The sequence below is a fragment of the Conger conger genome, chromosome 18 (genome assembly GCF_963514075.1).
Source record: "Conger conger chromosome 18, fConCon1.1, whole genome shotgun sequence".
NCBI classification, from domain to species: Eukaryota; Metazoa; Chordata; class Actinopteri; order Anguilliformes; family Congridae; genus Conger; species Conger conger.
This window is the reverse complement of record NC_083777.1, coordinates 5,173,673-5,192,187: the sequence shown is the minus strand read 5'-3', so window position 1 is coordinate 5,192,187 and position 18,515 is coordinate 5,173,673. Positions and strand designations below refer to the sequence as shown.

General features: G+C 43.1%; 1 protein-coding gene across 2 annotated transcripts in view; it reads right to left on the bottom strand.

The window, feature by feature from the left end:
• Positions 1–18,515, bottom strand: part of macrod2 (mono-ADP ribosylhydrolase 2) — a 597,810-nt gene that overhangs the window by 10,126 nt on the left and 569,169 nt on the right. The window contains exons 11-17 of one of the 2 annotated variants that reach the window (XM_061228932.1): positions 16,017–16,088; positions 9,360–9,413; positions 8,069–8,113; positions 6,754–6,816; positions 4,139–4,225; positions 3,230–3,301; positions 862–927 (exon numbers count right to left, since the gene is read on the bottom strand). In XM_061228932.1, coding sequence (XP_061084916.1) covers positions 862–927; positions 3,230–3,301; positions 4,139–4,225; positions 6,754–6,816; positions 8,069–8,113; positions 9,360–9,413; positions 16,017–16,088 — 459 coding nt within the window. The remainder of the gene's footprint in view (positions 1–861; positions 928–3,229; positions 3,302–4,138; positions 4,226–6,753; positions 6,817–8,068; positions 8,114–9,359; positions 9,414–16,016; positions 16,089–18,515) is intronic. The other variant, XM_061228933.1, reaches the window with a different exon arrangement.

Here is an 18,515-nt window from a genome sequence, read left to right as displayed (position 1 = left end):
GACGACTGTTTAAAACATTTTTTGCCATGGCTCGATGGTGAAAGTAAAGGCAAATTATGAGCTAACAAATAAGAGATCAGCCAAAATATGCTTAGGCCTCTGAGAGTAAAATAAGACTGGTTGCGTTAAATAAGACTGCGTGAGTTAAATAAGACGGCGTGAGTTAAATAAGACTGGTTGAGGTCAATAAGACTGTTTGAGTTAAATAAGACTGGTTGAGTTAAATAAAACTGGTTGAGTTAAATAAGACTGCGTGAGTTAAATAAGACTGGTTGAGTTAAATAAGACTGGTTGAGTTAAATAAGACTGTTTGAGTTAACTAAGACTGGTTGAGTTCAATAAGACTGGTTGAGTTAAATAAGACTGGTTGAGTTAACTAAGACGGTTTGAGTTAAATAAGACTGTTTGAGTTAACTAAGACTGGTTGAGTTCAATAAGACTGGTTGAGTTAAATAAGACTGGTTGAGTTAACTAAGACTGGTTGAGTTAAATAAGACTGTTTGAGTTAAACAAGACTGTTTGAGTTAAATAAGACTGGTTGAGTTAAACAAGACTGCTTGAGCTGCTTCTGAGAGGCTAAACCCAGTTTGCCAATGCTGTACACATAAATTGATGTTTTGAGCTTTTCCAAGCATGTGGCTATAATAATAATAGTTATTATCATTATGATGATGATGATGATGATGATGATGATGATTATTATTATTATTAATTATTAGTATTATTATTAATTGTGCCCATTGCAGGATTCACCTGGCTGTCATCGCTCAGTTCAATTGAACGTTACTTGTACAGCTCTTCACAGAGGCCTGTCACAGAGGCCCTGTACAGAATAACAGGGGAGTCACTGCTCAGACTCACCCTCAGCCTCCATCGTCTCCGCTGGTTTTCCCACCTCCATGTCATCCACTTCTGCTGCTGGGGACTCTGCAAGGAGAGGCGTTATAGACAAGATCAATTAAAATGGACCTTTCCCTCAATTTAGTAAATTCTTCATTCCCATATGAACACAACTGCAATACTTCCATCCAGTTCCTGGGAAACAACATTGTGTACCAGTGGGCGTGTATGTCAATTAAATGTCTGTCAATTTTCTGTTTCTGTCCGATCTATATCCTTTTTACACACAAAATCAACTCCCCACCCTTTAAAGATGACTAATAATAATACTAATAATCACAAGACAGGGCAGTACAGAACACAGTCATTGCGCCGTCTGGTGGAAAGTTCTGGAAGGCCTGGGACCGACCGTGACAAGCGTTGCTCTAACGTGCATTTCAGCTTGTCCTAAAATCACGGGAAAGGAAAGAGTTGCTTTTGCTCAAGATGAGTTGGGTCAGTATTTCAACAAACTGACGGCCTCTTTGACAGTAACCATAAAAAAAAATCGGAAATAATAATAATAAAAAAATCATGAATGAATAAAAACGTGCTAAATTACCTGCATATTTTCATCAACTCTCAGCCAGAAGCTGAAACTACAGGGTGCCGCAGTCATCACGTAACCATGCGTAACCAAGTGTGAGTGGCCAGACCAGGCGCACTCCTGTGCCACATCCTGATCCTCTGTAATGGCTGACAGTATGCTGAACTCTCACATAATGTGACTTTCATATACCCGCACCACAATACCAGGGCTGAGGGGGATAAAGTGAGCTGATCAAAAGAGCATCTTCAAAGCGGCATCGGAGACATGCCTTTCACCCTAATTGCGGAAGGCTTATCCAGCAGTCCTTCCTTTGATGTGACTGTGGCTCGAGTCGGGGGTGACTAGATAACGGTCCGCGGACATAATGCCACCGCGGCATTCAATGGCTGCCCAAATGACCGAGAAATCCGCATCTGTGAACTCCGTAACCGAACGCGAAACGGCCGGATAATGGCGGAAAAAACGCTTTCACCTGTGAAGGCACACACCCTTCAACCAATTACATGCATTAATTTTTTTTTAAACGGACCCTTCTTTAACTTTTCAGAGATTATTAGAATAGCGTCTGTAAACAGCACTGAAATGAAATGGCGAGGTACATTTGACTTTCACGCTCGGTTCGACTCTATCAGCGATGTGCATACATTTTACACATCGTAAACTCTCCGTCTCGCAGAGTGAAGAGATGGATTCTCGGTGTTCTGATGATGCAGGTTCCAGACAGCTATGTGGAGAGAATTCCTGTAGGGTTTGCCACAGTTAAGTACGCTCCTCTGATTGTGATTTATTCATTCAGACATTGGCAAACCCCAAACAAGTACGCCTAATGCAGTATATACAAAAGATGTATGCAGAAAAAAATGTGCAAATAAAATTTGCAATTCAGAAGTATTTGGACAGTCTCAAAATTTTTGTTGTTTGGACTCCAGCCCATACTGTAAACTTTGTTTTGAGGGTGTTTACACCCACATCAGGTGTTATTTCAGCCCATCTTATACATACAGAGGGCTCCAGAATTATTGGCACCCCTGATAAATATGCACAAAAAATTCTGTAACCTAAAAAAAATTATACAGTTACATGAGCAGGCAGTTTCATCAAGAACAGTCCATCCAGAACCTTACTGAGAGAGATACAATGACTTGTGTTTCCAATATCCTTTAGTCCTGTATATAGAAACACATGTGTTTTCATATAACGAAGTGGGTAACACTTTCTTTGCGGGGTCCTACATACATAACTCATTCATAAGCACTACATAGCACATTCTTAAGCAGTACATACGCATTCACACTGTAAGTGCTTATGTCTATAATCGCAAATAGGCATATGGTATGTTATGTCAACTTTGATGCAGCTATAAGCATCACTTGCTGCATCAATATTGACAAAACGCACCATTAGCCTATTCATCGGGGCAACCTGTAGCCTAGTGGTTAAGGTGCATGACTGGGACCCAGAAGGTTGGTGGCTCAATCCCTGGTGTAGCCACAATAAGATCACTGCAGTTGTTGGGTCCAGGGGGGGATTGCCCCCTGTTTAATCTAATCTAAACTTTAAATCGCTTTGGATAAAAGCGTCAGCTAAATAACAAATTATTATTACTTGCGGTTATTGTGTGCTTATGTATTGCTTATGAATGTGCTATGTAGTGCTTATGAAGGAGTTATATAGCTCTTATGTAGGACCCTTCAAAGAAACTGTTAAGAAAAAGGGTGTGAGTTGGCGTGTGTGTGTAAGTAAAAACAGATGTGTACCCCTGCCCCCCAGTGGCTACAGAATAAAGGTTATTGATCGTACCTTTATCCAAAGACCAGGCTGCTCCTACGGACTGAGACTTGGCCTCATCTTTCCCAGAGCTGCCCCTGCTCTCTGTTATTACACCAAAATAAAACTGCCTTTAGAATTTTTACATTTTAGTAATTTAGCAGACAATTTTGACTCACAAGTGCATAAGTTCATCAGCAAGTAAAAGCATCAAATCCACAAAAAGCAAAACAGTAATAAATATTCAGAAAACGTTCAGAAATTTTAATGAAGGTATAGAAGAGAGACATTGAAAGCTTATTTGATAAGCTTTTTGGAACTATGTGCTTAATAAAAACAGGCTTTTTGACCGTTTCACCAGCTGGGCATGTTCTCTTTCCCGAACCCCTGTCTTCAGTCTTTCTGTCTTTCTTTCCGTCTATATTTCTATCTTCCTTTCTTTCTCATTACAGATTACAAGTGGAAAATATCTTTGGTGCTGATTACCCTTCCATTACCACTGCTAGCTAGTGGCAATCTTTACAGGATTAGAGTCGAATACATCCCGGTATTGTGCCATGCACATTGCTGAAAGCACCAGATCAGCAGGCTTGTGGCAGGAGGCTCTAAAATGGCGGCTGTACAGGAGCGGAGATTTAGGCCTACATTGCCTACATTGGAGTGCGGTTAATTAAAGTGTACGTACAGAAGTGGTGGAGCGCTGTATGTGCAGAGACTCCGGAAACTTCCGCGCCTCTTAATGAGGACATGGCTGGAATTCAGCGGCTGCTGAACCGGTGGGGAGTTTCAGTGGCCCTACTGGATCCCAGGAGGGATTATTACTCATTAAATACATGGCGGCATGCTAATGCACTGCCCTCTCCCACAAAGCGGGAGCAGGCAGTGCTGGGCCAGAGAGGGCCTTCTCCCAGGCTGTGGATTTAAGTGGAAAAGGGGCCTTACCTTCAGAATCCACTGCAGCTTTTGTGTCTTCACACTGCCGGTCCTGCTCCTCCACTGCGCTCTCCTCTCTCCTGCTCAAGTCTGTGTCTGTGTGTGCGTGTGTGAGGGTGTCAGAGTGTGTGTGTGTGAGTATGTGTGTGTGTGAGTGTGAGTGTGAGTGTGTGTGTGAGTGTGAGTGTGTGTGTGTATGTGTGTGTGCGTGTGTGTGCGCATGTGTGTGCATGTGTGAGAGTGTGTGTGTGTGTGAGAGAGTGTGTGTGAGTGTGTGTGTGTGTGTGTGTGTGTGTGAGAGCAAGAGAGGGGAAGAGAGTGAATTTTTAAAATTTCAACCATATTTATTTACACTCCCAACATACTAATGACGTTACATAAACAAGAAGAGACAATAAAACAAAAAACATGTGAGAAAATAAGGAAAAGGTTCTATTCCCTCGAGCTATAGCCATGTACAGTACAGTGCTCCCTCCACTGAACATAAAACACCTTTGTAATACAACACACTCTGATACTCATACAAACTTTGCATCACATTGTAATGCTTATGCTCAACCATTATTCTGCCCCTGATCATACCCCTGAAACAACCACATCATGGCTATCCCCTTCACCAGTCATCTTTTACTCATATGATCTGCCATACTTACTCTTCAGAGAGAGAGAGATGATGAGAGATGGTGTCCCTTAATGAATAAACACTGAGTGATGGGAGGCATAATCATCTTTAAAAAAGCTAGGGACCTGAACATTTTGTTTCACAGACTGCGTGTCACACCTTCTAATTTTCTAATTTTCCAAGTCTCACAGGGACAGCAACAGTTTGCTGACTTGACCATTAGCGGCCCCAATCTATTTCAGTCCCGATTTTAAATTGTACAAAGGCTCCATCATTTGTTTCATAACCCACAGGCTTTTCTAACGTTCACGGTCTTGATTCGTGGGAGGCACTGGACCGCAGTGACCATGGATGAATATAGGCTGAAGACAGAGCGCGTCGCCTGGGAAACAGGTGTTTCGCGGTTGCCCATACTTCGCCGAGGATTTCAGCGGTCCGCTGAAGCTTGACCGTTTGGGTCACGGTCAGCTGCGCGGGCCTTGAACTCTGATTGGTCAAGTACTGCCTCCTGACACAGAACTGCATCATGGGTATGGAGCTGGGACGAAGGCCACTATTTTAAGAGAGGGTCGCGATGCTATCGGGTGGGTCAGCGGCGCGTTTCCTTGCTCTTAGCAACCCTATTTCACAGCATCTGCCAATCTGAGATCGATGCCATCATTCTTTCAGCGCGGCTTGGTGCCACAATCAGACCAGTGAAGCAAAGGGTCAAGGCTGCAGCTCTTTATCACAGATCCATACCAGCCATTTAGGCCCTGAACATAGGCAGAGATTAAAACCTTTTCACACCGCAGATTCTGGATGGAGGGGGTATCTGTTTGTATACAGTAATATATAATTATTGTTCTGTACAGCTACTGGAAAAATGGGCTGGTGGGCGAACATACAGTGCAGTCCATAAGTATTTGGGCAGTTGGACAATTTCTGTTCTTTTGTACAAAAAAGGGATGCAATTCCGACATGGATCACATGCAAATATGGCTATTTACTATATAAATATGGAGTATGGCTGTAAATAACCTCAAATTAAAGATGACAGTCTATACTTTAAGCTCACATTCATTGTGTATTTTTAAGTCTGGTGTGCTGCAGTACAGAAAAGATCATGAATTGTAAATTCTTCATGGCTCAGTCACAGATGAGACAGGAACATTAAAAGTTGGCCAGATTGATGAAAAATCCTACTATGGCACCGTTTACACCCACATCTGACCCACAAGCCTCGGTGGAACAGGGCGGACCGCGGATCAAACGGAATGTTCTGGAGCAGAGATATTTTCCACCCAGGAGTGTTCCGACACCACGGGTGAACATCTGGCAGGAGAATAAGGGGACCTAGAGATGATTTTTAATATGTACAACCTCTCTATTAGCCCAAGGGGTCACCGATCCACTGTAAAATGTACCCTATGGTGCCATTTCAGAGAGCACATTAGCAGCGGGACGTGGAGGGGGAATACGCACATGTGCATTAAAGAACCGCTTGCTCAGCAATAGTATTGATTCATTGACCTGCGGGCGGCCGCGAAACAAAATGGACCGCTCTCGACTACTCCTCCAGCCGAGCACACCTCCATCAATGTCCCCGAGGCCAGGACCGCTGTGCTAAAGTGAGATATTCTTCTTTTTTATGCTGCATAAATAGTGGAGGACGCAGAATTTCCATACTGAACAAGCCGGCAGTGTCTCGGGAACGAAGGCCATCTGACACATCGCCTCTCTCTTCTGATCTTTAGCCCCACCCCCAGTCCCGCCAACCACATATTCATCATGCCCTGAACATTTCTGTCTGCCTCCCTTCCAAATTTCAAGTGCAGAATGGAATGTTATTGCTGGAAAAAACTAGTCGAAAATTGATGTAAAAGCAGGCCCAATAATACATTGGATAAAGCAAATTAACAGACAAAAAAAACAATAATTTACGTGTTAAATACATATATAAGGAAGGAAATATGGAGTGGAGACTATGTAGAATGAGAACATGTTCCTGCAGCGTCATTACCTGGGCTTGGCTCGTTCTCCTCCTTCTTTTCCTTAGTTTCCTCAGGATCCGACTGGTCAGGCTCTAAAAAAAATAAGCAAGGCAAGGAAATAAGATAAATAAGCAGATAAATAAAGCACAATATCATACAGATTGTAGAAGTGACAGGTGGTTAGGGTTGGTTTGACTGGGCCACGGGACGTGTGGTACTCTCTCCTTTCTCTCCTGCCCCACGCCGGTACTGAATCAGAACATATTTTCATTACACGGATTTACTGCGTCGTGCAAAACAATAATCCGGCCCTATAACACAGGCGTATTTTCAAATCAAATCAAGTGGGATCATATATAAGTGGGACTGGATGCCAACATATCCATCAATCCTTCAAGAGCTCCCGACATACAGCTCTTCACAGAATCGCATCCGCGAGGGAACAACAGAAAAATATTAAACCACGTGCAAAAGGCACACAACAACAAACGTGACACAGGTGTTCCAGGGCCGCTCTGTTCTTTCAGGTGATCACAGACAGCAGTGATGTCTCCACTTAGTCTTTCCAATTACTTATCTTCTGTTATGCTTCTTGTGTTGCATCTTGGGAAGGAGGCTTGTTAATTTTCTTGTGAAAGAAATACAAAAGAGTGACTTTGAAGCCGTCCTCTGGGTTGTTTTGCAGTGAATCAAATGTTTTATTTCCCTTTGTTATACCTCTGTCGATCTCCGTACACAGACAGTGTTTCTCAGCAAACTGCGTCTTACTGTTCTTCTGTAGAGACCAAGCTTATAAAGACAGATACAATGTCATGAGTAAATCCAGGTCATGTGACCCTCCCTATAAGTCTTTAATGATGTAACTACAGTATTTATACTGGATATGGGGACGCCATCTACAGTAATTGTATTTATCTGCAGATTTTTGTGCCGGCAATGCGGTGAGGTCAAGGACGGGGCTTGAAGCGATCCCTACGGATTTGTTTAACGTTACGGTCTGGACTTTGCCGGCTGTCTTGTTTTAAATACATTTTGTATGAATCCTGAAAAAAGAAAACACACCGTTGATATTACGTTTTATACAGTTGATGGATGAAACTACCAAAGCCTGCCCATTACATCCTGCACATGCTTAGCGCTGCTGAAGGGGGAACTGCATGACTGCATGTCATACCTTGTATGTAATTGGGCTCTTTGCTTGAAGGTGATACTTTTTTCCCCAAGAAAGGCATTGTTGATGAGAAATTTAAATTGAATGTCTGAATGTATGGTGCATGTCCTTGTACTGTAAATATGTTGCCCCAGCCGATCCAGGAAAAGAATACATCATGAATAATACAGTACCTAGATTTTGACTTTGCATCTCCACATCACTTTGATCATCCTCTTCTGGCCATGAACAGATTTCATAAAAGAAGCATGAAGAAAAAAAAAAAAAAAGAGTCATAAAATACAGTTTTCATTTTTATTAAACAGAGCTCTTTTATACCTACACTTTAGTAGATTTAATCATTAGCATGTTTCTGACAAATTATTAACCACATACACGGTATAATCCAATACAAATGTTACTGTGATAATTAATGACAGTTCTTAGCCGTGAGGTACCCTGCTAGGTTATGAAACAGCTGGCAGCTGGTTGACCAGTTCAGACTAGCTCCATACTCAACATGGTTTAGCTGGTTGACCAGTTAAGGCCAGCTCCCAGCTCTACATGGTTTAGCTGGTTGACCAGTTAAGGCCAGCTCCCAGCTCTACATGGTTTAGCTGGTTGACCAGTTAAGGCCAGCTCCCAGCTCTACATGGTTTAGCTGGTTGACCAGTTAAGGCCAGCTCCCAGCTCTACATGGTTTAGCTGGTTGACCAGTTAAGGCCAGCTCCCAGCTCTACAAGGTTTAGCTGGTTGACCAGTTAAGGCCAGCTCCCAGCTCTACATGGTTTGACCAGCACAAGCTGTGTTTTTAAACAGTTGGTAACTGGAAACAAGCTACCAGGACTAGCAGGTTGACCAGCTCATACCCAGCTAGACCAAATTTATGACAAGCTTGACCATGCTGGTTGACCAGCTCATACCCAGCTAGACCAGCTTATGACCATAATGCTCATACATTACATGCATTGCAAAAAATGGATGAAGATTTAATATGTGGCAGCACCCTCAACATCTAGAGGGTATATGCAGGTTTTTTTTTTTTCACCAATTTGTATGGCTAAATGAGCAAATTGGCTATATATGCCAACACTTACTGGTTATTACAAGAACAGGTAAAATTGGGACTCAAGAACAGCGATTAGCTGTCATTCATGCTCTCATCATGAAATGTGGCTAAAATGTCAGATTCCGGAAATGTAAGTATATTAGTAATTAAGTAATTAAGGCCAGAGGTTGGCATGAAACAGATAATGGCCCTCGTTGCCCACCTCTGGTCTAGAGTCACAAGAGAACACAGAATGGCTAAAGAGCTTTGGTCCTTTTGGTGTCGAGCACAGAGGTGAATGTCAAGCTGGCCTTGGCAGGTCAGTCTGGAAAAGATGAACACTGCGTGTCCACAGGCGTGTGAGAGGCGACCGTTCTCATTGCCCACAGCAATGACAGCCATCGGGTGTGATGTGTTCCAGGACCCTGGAAACTTACCTTTCTGGCTGTCCATGTTTGCGTCAGTGGACTGGTCTTGGTTCTTCTCTTCCTCTGGAGAGGAAATGTGAGAAGTGTGGATTAGTTTGTGAGGATGGGTTCCCAGTGTTATTATTACCAGCTTTCATCAGTACCACTATATAGTCATCTGCTGTTGTAGCCCATCCGGTTTGACGTGTTGTGTGTTCAGGGATGCTCTTCTGCATACCACTGTTGATATGCATGGTTATTTGAGTTACTGTCAGCTTTGACCAGTCTTGCCCTTCACCTCTACCACTACTCTCATTAATACGTTTTTGCCCGCAGAACTGTCACTCACTGGATGTTTTTTGTTTTTCACACCATTCTCTGCAAACTCCATCCCAGATGATCAGCAGTTTCTGAGATATTCAAACCACCCTGTCTGGCACCAACAATCATTCACTTAGATCACATGTCTGCTTGCTTTTATGCATTTAGTTTCTGCCACATAATTAGCTGATGAAATATTTGCATTAACAAGCTGGTGTACAGGCGTACTGAATAAATTACTCACTGCGTGTATAGTGTTATGTCTGTGCAAAACACCTTTAAAGTGTCTGCAACATGGACCTCACACATCCTGGCTAAACGGCTCGGTCAGGTGAGACGACTTGCATCCAACCTTGACTTAGACTGTATTTAAGCACCCCACACACTCAAGTCTTCTGAGATATTCTCAGAGCAGAGAGCTCAAATGCTCTGCGTTTGTAATAAACCTAAATTCACTTGAGTTCTTCATCATCCTGCATTTGATTCCACAGAGAAGGGAAAAATATCCTGACAGTGAGATTTGCTCCCTTCCATCAGTTGCCAGGCCTGGCAAGCTGCCCTCTCCCTGTGACTGATCTCAGGTCAGTCTAATGTCTGTACTAAACTGTAGCCAGGGGTATCACACTGACCAAACGCAGTGTCTATGCACCACACTGAATCCAGGGACAGCACACTACTGACCAAACGCAGTGTCTGTGCACCACACTGAACCCAGGGACAGCACACTGACCAAACGCAGTGTCTGTGTGCCACACTGAACCCAGGGACAGCACACTGACCAAACACAGTGTCTGTGAGTCACACCCAAATTACATCGCTTAACACAGCTACAACCCCCATTATAGAAGGCTGTGCACCCAGGTATACCGTAGGTTTTTTATTATAAATTATTTTTCCTAATTTTTTCTATTTGTTTTTCACTTGAATTTCTTAAGGTCCTTATCATGCAGTTTTAATCAGAAAGATATAAATTATTTTGATCACTAACATAAATTAGTTCATCCTTGACAGCATATACCTCATTAACACCTTAAAATGGATTTGCCCACTGGCCACTTTAGTTGCCGGATGTATTATTGAGTAAATATTCCTAAAACTAACTAACTAAATAACTGTTGACACCTTAAATTTGATCTTTTACCAAACCTTGGTCAAGCTTCCCAGAAATGGTCGGAATTATACATCACAAGATAGGAGGGAAGGGCATTATCCAGGAAGCTGTTTAAAGGCGCAGTTGTTTTCAGAGCATCTATAATCATCTAAAAAATATTTACAAAGAGGTAGTGGTAGCCACGTCCAGTTCCCGCGGGCTTCAAGGGGTTAGTGGGGGACGTGTAGTGGTTGGAGAGTGGAGAATGGTCTTGCCACAGTAAAGCCCATTAAAACTTAAATACAAAAAGTATATTAGTATTCAAATTTTAATTTACTGCTGTGGCAGGACCATTTTCCACCCCTCCTTTAAACAGCAAATGTTTCTGAAAACCTGAAACCCTGAACTAATTGTGTTGTCTGTGATGAAATGAAGCTGGTACTTTCAACCTTTATGTCTAATTAGTATTTGCAGACAAAATGGAGCCTTCTTCAGTTCTGAAGCATGTATGCTTTGCTCTTTTCATCTTTAGGGAATAATTGTATTTAAGTGTTTCGTGGCCGAAATTGAGCACTTAGGAACAGGAGGTAGTGATTATGAGGTTTGCACATCGCTGCACATAGGTACAAATTAAAACAAATCTTAAAAGTTAATTTTAAACTTCACATTAGATAAAGTTCACATGAGATAAACATAGTGATCTATACCCTTGAAGGACCTGGAGATGATTGCGCATACGATATGGTCCGTAAGTATTTGGACAGTAGTGCAATTTATGTTGTTTTTTCGCTCTGTACTCCAGCACATAGGATTCTAAATGAAACAATATGAGTTTCATGAATATGAGATTAAAGTGCACGTGGGGGGATCCAGGTAGGAATTACACGGCTTTTTCCATACAAAAAGTAATTGGACAGTTGACATCCTCTTTTCTGATTTGTCAGGTATATTCGGTTGCTTCATTTCAAATCCACTTAGCTGGAATACAGAGCCAGAAGACCAGAAATTGTACCACTGTCTAAATACTTATGGACCTCACTGTAGAGCGAGCAGCACCACTGCACAGCTGGACACCCATGTTCTGCTGCGTTCAACCACATCGACCATCCTCATAGAACATACCTTCTCTGCAAAATATCCATTTAATCATGGTGAATTATATGAATAAGCAGGTATGTTTCCCTCCTCACAGGATTTCTTGGTTTTAAGTTTTCAGCAGGACGCCAGTAATATGCCAATTTTCATAATTTTTCTTCCTTCAAATATTTCTTTCTGAAAAAAGGTACATTTAAAAGGAGAAAAGGGAAAAGGAATGCATGCGCAAGAACACATGGGGGGAGGGGGGGGGGGGGGCATCTGGAAAGGGCCGTTTACAAACGCCCGCACAGTTCAAACCACGATGACGGCGACCATTTTAAATTCTGCGTGCGGATGGAGATGATGGCTGACCTGTCTGACCCAAGTCTGCACTGCTGAACCGAAGTATCCGACAGAGTCAGAACGGTGCCGTCTGCGGCCTGCAGGGGGCAGTGGTGTAACAGCTATCCCACGGCGAGTGTCCCAATTAGCCGCTCTTCCACAGTCCACGGGCGCTTTGGGTTATGCAGGAATCGGAGCTGTTTGGCTTGCCACAGGTATGTGCTTTTCAACTAGTATTTATTTTAATACCACCCTCCCCCCCACCCCTCCACCCCCCTTCCAGGGAAACGAGCAGGCAGTTACAAACAGTGAAAGCATTGTTTCCATCTCGATAGGATCGGCTACAAGACAGGGCCGGGCTGAGCGTCAAAGGGACGAAAGGGAGTCTGAGATTCATGCGACAGGTTAAATGTGCCCCCTCTCCCCCCTCACACACACACACACCACACACACACACACCAACACGTGCACACACACACACACACACACACACACCAACACGTGCACACAAACACAAACACACATTTTATGTGCATATCATTACACACAAGGGAACGGGAATGGTCTGAATATTTTAGACAAGGACTAATGCCCATAATGTGCATTCTGCAGTGGTGTTGTTAGTAGCTGTAGCTCAGACATTATTATTATTATTATTATTATTACTATTGGTATTGTTATTATTATTAGTATTATTATTGTTATTACTGTTATCATTATGATTTATTTTTATTATTTTTACCTCCACTTGAGAAAGACACCTAACCCCCAACTGCTAATTCCTCCTGATGAGCTGCATGGCAGCCGATCGCACTTGGTGTGTGTGTGTTTGGATAAAAGTGCTATATAAATACAGTCCATTTATCATATGACTATTATTATTCACCACTCTCTCTCTGCTGTCTTTCTTTCCTGATCACTTTCCATATATACCCAATAACATAATTAACTGTTGTCTGCTCCTGCCGCTGCTCCTGGCGCTAGGCGCTGCTTCTGCTGTAAATGATCCTCAAACAGCAGGAAGCCACATCACGCCAGCGAGCCAAAGCTTCCTGTTTGTTGGTTTTACATCGTTTCTTTTTGGGATTTCATGTGGATTACATCACAGTGCAGCTCGTGGACACAGCTCAGAGACACGGCTCTCCCTCTCCCTCCACGCTCGCCTGCCGCCAGTCATTCCCCGAGACTAAAACCTTCAACTACAGCCCCAACAGCAACGAGCTGAGACAGAGGTCGTCATCAAACTGCCCCTCTCAGTGACACACTGAGACTAAAACTGGTCTAAAACTAGCAGCTGCTGCCCATCAGTGACCCAGCGAGACTATCACCCACAGATACAGCTGTTCCATCTCGGCAACAGTGTGTCAGCTACATTTTGAGAGATGTAAGGCTAAAGGCAAAAAGCCTGTCTGTTCAAAGCCTAATTGTCACTGTGTGTGACTCCGGAGACGTTTCGGATGCACCCGTATGGTACACCCCCCCCCACACACTGTTTAGTGCTGCCTCTAATGGGGTCGCAGTTTCTGGGAACGGGAACATTCAGGAGAAACAGACTCAATGGTCTCTGGGCTTTCACATGCAGCCGTCTCCTGGCAGCTGAGAGATGCGAACCCCTCCCCACAGACAGCACTGGTCCTGAGATGCTAAACCCTCCCCACAGATAGCACTGGTCCTGAGATGCTAAACCCTCCCCACAGATAGCACTGGTCCTGAGATGCTAACCCTCCCCACAGACAGCCCTGGTCCTGAGATGCTAACCCCTCCCCACAGATAGCACTGGTCCTGAGATGCTAAACCCTCCCCACAGACAGCCCTGGTCCTGAGATGCTAAACCCTCCCCACAGATAGCACTGGTCCTGAGATGCTAACCCCTCCCCACTGACAGCCCTGGTCCTGAGATGCTAACCCCTCCCTACAGACAGCACTGGTCCTGAGATGCTAACCCCTCCCCACAGACAGCCCTGGTCCTGAGATGCTAACCCCTCCCCACAGACAGCCCTGGTCCTGAGATGCTAACCCCTCCCTACAGACAGCACTGGTCCTGAGATGCTAACCCCTCCCCACAGACAGCCCTGGTCCTGAGATGCTAAACACTCGTAGAAAAAAAACATACAATTCTTGTCGCTGGGGCAGTACCCAATAGATGCATAAAGCCAGCAGCTATATACCATATAACTCATTTGTACCTTTTTTGTTTGGAAAATGTACTCATTTGCACCTAAAGGGAACATTACTGTACTTTCAGGGTACATTTGGGAAGCTTGATCCTTGAAGAGCACAAACGTACCTCCACTGCCACTTTATTTCTGAGAGTGAACCCTCCACCTGGACCAAGCCAACAGCTGGCCTGGATTACTGCTCCTCCGAAGAGCTCCTTAATTATTTAACGGCTGTTAATTGTCGAGCTAAAAGCTCTGTGTGCTTACAACCCAGTGGTCGTGGGCTTAATTCCCAGCTTGCACATTTCCGGAGCACTGACAGGCTCTATAATATCATGCAAGCATAACGGCGAAAGCCACAATGCCAAAGAAAAAAAAAGGCTTTCTCCATGCATGTGAATGATTTGTGACCTTGCTCACTGCAGAGAGGTGAAATGGGAGCTCTGCAACAGTTGTAGTTCTGGAGCGGGAGCACAAGGATGGGTAATGTAGTTTCCTTTAAAGTGGGAGTGGGGTGACAGTGCTCGCATACAAAACCATGTTTTTTTTTCTTTCGTTCCTCCTTTTGCACTTTTACAAAGCAGTTGGGCCGAGCATTGACAATGGAGGAATGGAGTAAAGTGATTTCTCTATTCTGGCCTGTGCTTTCAGTGGGTACAAACTCAGAGGGACAGCTGCGCCAAGGGAACAGTCGTAACATGAATGATTTGCTATACAGCGGCTCTGCCGCATTTTCAGACGCCAATACGTTGACGACCGATTCATAAAAACCGGGTCTATTCACGCAGTCAAATATATTCAACACATTCATTCGCAATCTTGTGGTACGAGACGCCCATAAAAAGGGTCAGAAATAATATGGGATGCTTAATAAGCCTAAATAATAAATACCTAATAAAGTGCTCACTGAGTGTGTGTGTGTGTGTGTGTGTGCCAGGTGATTGCTGTGTCAAAGGCAGCTCTGTTGGCAATTAAATAACTGCATTCAAATTAAGAGTGTGCTACCTTTCTTTTTAAAGTCTGCAAATTAACCATATATTCTTTATTTCATTTCAAATCCACTGTGCTGGAGTAAATATAAAAAATTGTGTCACTGTCCAAATACTTATAGACTGCACTGTTTGTGGTATGTGTGTGTGTGAGTGTGCAAAACATTTACTAAGTACAAATGATCCCTGGCATTAGAGCAAACGTGTATTCTCTTGCTTTAAATAAATGACTGCAGCTAACTTGTTTGGTTCAGTTACAGAAAACGAACCTGGAGACAACCGCTGCTATCCGAATCTGTAAAAGCCTACATGGCACAGTGTATATTAAAAATCCATTTCCCCAGTGATTGCAGCAGGCGCTCCCCTCCACCCTCTCCTCTTGAAGACAAATGGATGATGTGCTCTGTTAATTGCCTGTCCCAGCCCCCCTCCCCTCCACACCTACCCCCACACTCTCCAGTATAAGAATCTCATTATCAATGGCCCGTCTTATTGGTGAGGCCAGTAATTGTTTCTACATTATACAGCTGAAGAGGTTGAGGTGGCAGTACGCTGAGATAATGGCATCTTAAGCAACTTCCACTCCACTGGAAACATACTTTAAGGACAGCTGTTTCTCTCTGCTTGATGGCTGCTGTGGAGGCCTAGGACCAGAGCAGGGAGAAGGTCTCGCCACTTGAACGAAGTGTGTGCGTGTGTGACAGTTTACCTTCATGGTCCTCGTCTCCTTTGCTTGGCTTTTTGCTCTTGGATTTCTTGGATGGTGGTGTGTCCTTTTTACCTACCCGAGAAAAAGGCACAGGGAATGTACAGGTTCAGGCAGGAACACAGTATCACAACATGCTGCTGGTACATTGTAGTTTTACAGTACTCTACTGTACTCCCACACTTGTTTTTCAGAAAGCTTACACCATCTAATTGTGCTTCTGTACTGATTTGAAATAGACAATGGTATTTTTGACACAGTCCTTTCGGTCAGCACACAGTATTCTCCCTGATATGGAATCACCTAGCCTTGGGTATCAAACTTCAACCATTCTTGAACAGAAATGCATCATTACTGGACTATTCAATGGACATACCCTCATGGTAAGCCATGTCTGGACACGTGAAAATGGCAGCATTTTCTAGGGAAATTAACGGAAGGTGTCTTGTAATATGTGGCATGACTTGTTTGTTTCTTCAAGGCCTCTGCTGTTTAGGCTCCAACGTGTACGTCTTCATCAGAACTAACACTCTTTAAAACATTCTGCTTGAATATTGCACTCTAGGAATACCATAGGTGTCAAACCAGGAACACAGCTTGAAGATCCTAGCTATTTGTTCAAGAATAAACAGCCAGGATAAATGTTACACGTCGTATGTACTACCATATATAATATCAAAAAATTATGTAAATCCCGCAGACTACAAAGTTAATATATTTACTTGCTTAAATGTAAACCCAAACCCAGTGACAGTGGTGCACCAGCACGTGCTTAGCTTAGAATATGACTTATTAAAGTACAACCCTACATTTAAAAAAAGACAAATATTGGCACGCAGTATACCTCAATTGCTAGATGATCTGCGTGCACAGTTAAAGAGCAGCTTAACTGTGTTTCTGCAATCAGAAACTCCCAGCGAGGCAATAGTCCTAACTTCCCTGACAGACATTAAACTAACTTCTCTGCCTGTTTTGTTGTCTGCACTTGTAGCGTGCCCAAAAGCCACTCATTAAATATTTATGCACGCCTGGTTCTATTTAACTGGAAACGCATGCCAGAATCAAACTGGCTCTGACTCTACCTGTGTTTTTATTGAGCTCAGAGATTTTCAATTGCATTCCACATACCTTATTCATGAGAAGTGCTTGTTGGCAAAATAAATGTAGTGAATTCAAGTTACAAAATAAACGAGGGGACTATACATTTATTTAGTCATGTTTGCATGCAATGCTCATAAAATCCTGCATTGTACATACAATGAAAATGATGGCCAGCTGATGAAATCATATCTGTGGCAAAGCTGCAGTCATTGATGCAGCATACAGCAGAGTCTCTGGGAAACCAGGCAGTGAGCCATCAGGTGAGCAGCCTCTGTTATCAGCTGTGATTCATTATCAGTGTAATCAGCTGCGATTCATTATCAGTGTAATCAGCTGTAATTAATTATCAGTGTAATCAGCTGCGATTCATTATCAGTGTAATCAGCTGTAATTCATTATCAGTGTAATCAGCTGTGATTCATTATCAGTGTAATTAGCTGCGATTCATTATCAGTGTAATCAGCTGTAATTCATTATCAGTGTAATCAGCTGTAATTCATTATCAGTGTAATCAGCTGTGATTCATTATCAGTGTAATCAGCTGTGATTCATTATCAGTGTAATCAGCTGCGATTCATTATCAGTGTAATCAGCTGCGATTCATTATCAGTGTAATCAGCTGTAATTCAGTATCAGTGTAATTAGCTGTCCATCGTTATCAATGTAATCATAACGACATCTTGTCGCATATCACTCCCTGTCGCATATCACTCCCTTTCGCATTTCAATTTACAGATTTCATTTTTACGGGGTATAATACACTGACCAATTCAAATTATATGAAGTTACATGTAATCAAATTGAACAGTTCATGTATGGATCCACACCTACATCATACTCTATGGACTATCAACATCTTGGCTGCCTAATCAACATTCTGGCAAGCAATCACACCAAAACCAACAAGGCGGAGTAAGCAAACCTAACTAGAAAAAGCAGAGAAACAGAACCGGTTTGCTGTCAGGAAAGGCATCATACACAAACTATCCTCCCAGAATTCCACTTTCCCCATCCCTGTGCCTGCTTGCAAACCTGCCATCAATTCAACTGCCACCTAAGCATCAACAAGCCATTTTTATCGGCTCAATTATCGCCAAAAAAACTGGAAAAGCCAACAAAGTTCATACGTATATCTCAATGGTTAAACTTGTTGACAGAGTACATCACAATGGAAAAAATAACAGCACTCTCAAAAAATCCAATAACATTGTTCAATAAAATCTGGACACCATTAAGTGTTTCTTTATATCTGCCAGTGAGCTAGTTCCACTGGAATTTCACACTTCAAACCTGGCTGAAGAGAAACAGCTCAAGCTATGTTTTGAAACAGCTGGTAACTTGTTGACCAGCAACCAGCTCAGACAAGCTACCAGTACTAGCTGGCTGACCAGATACCAGCAC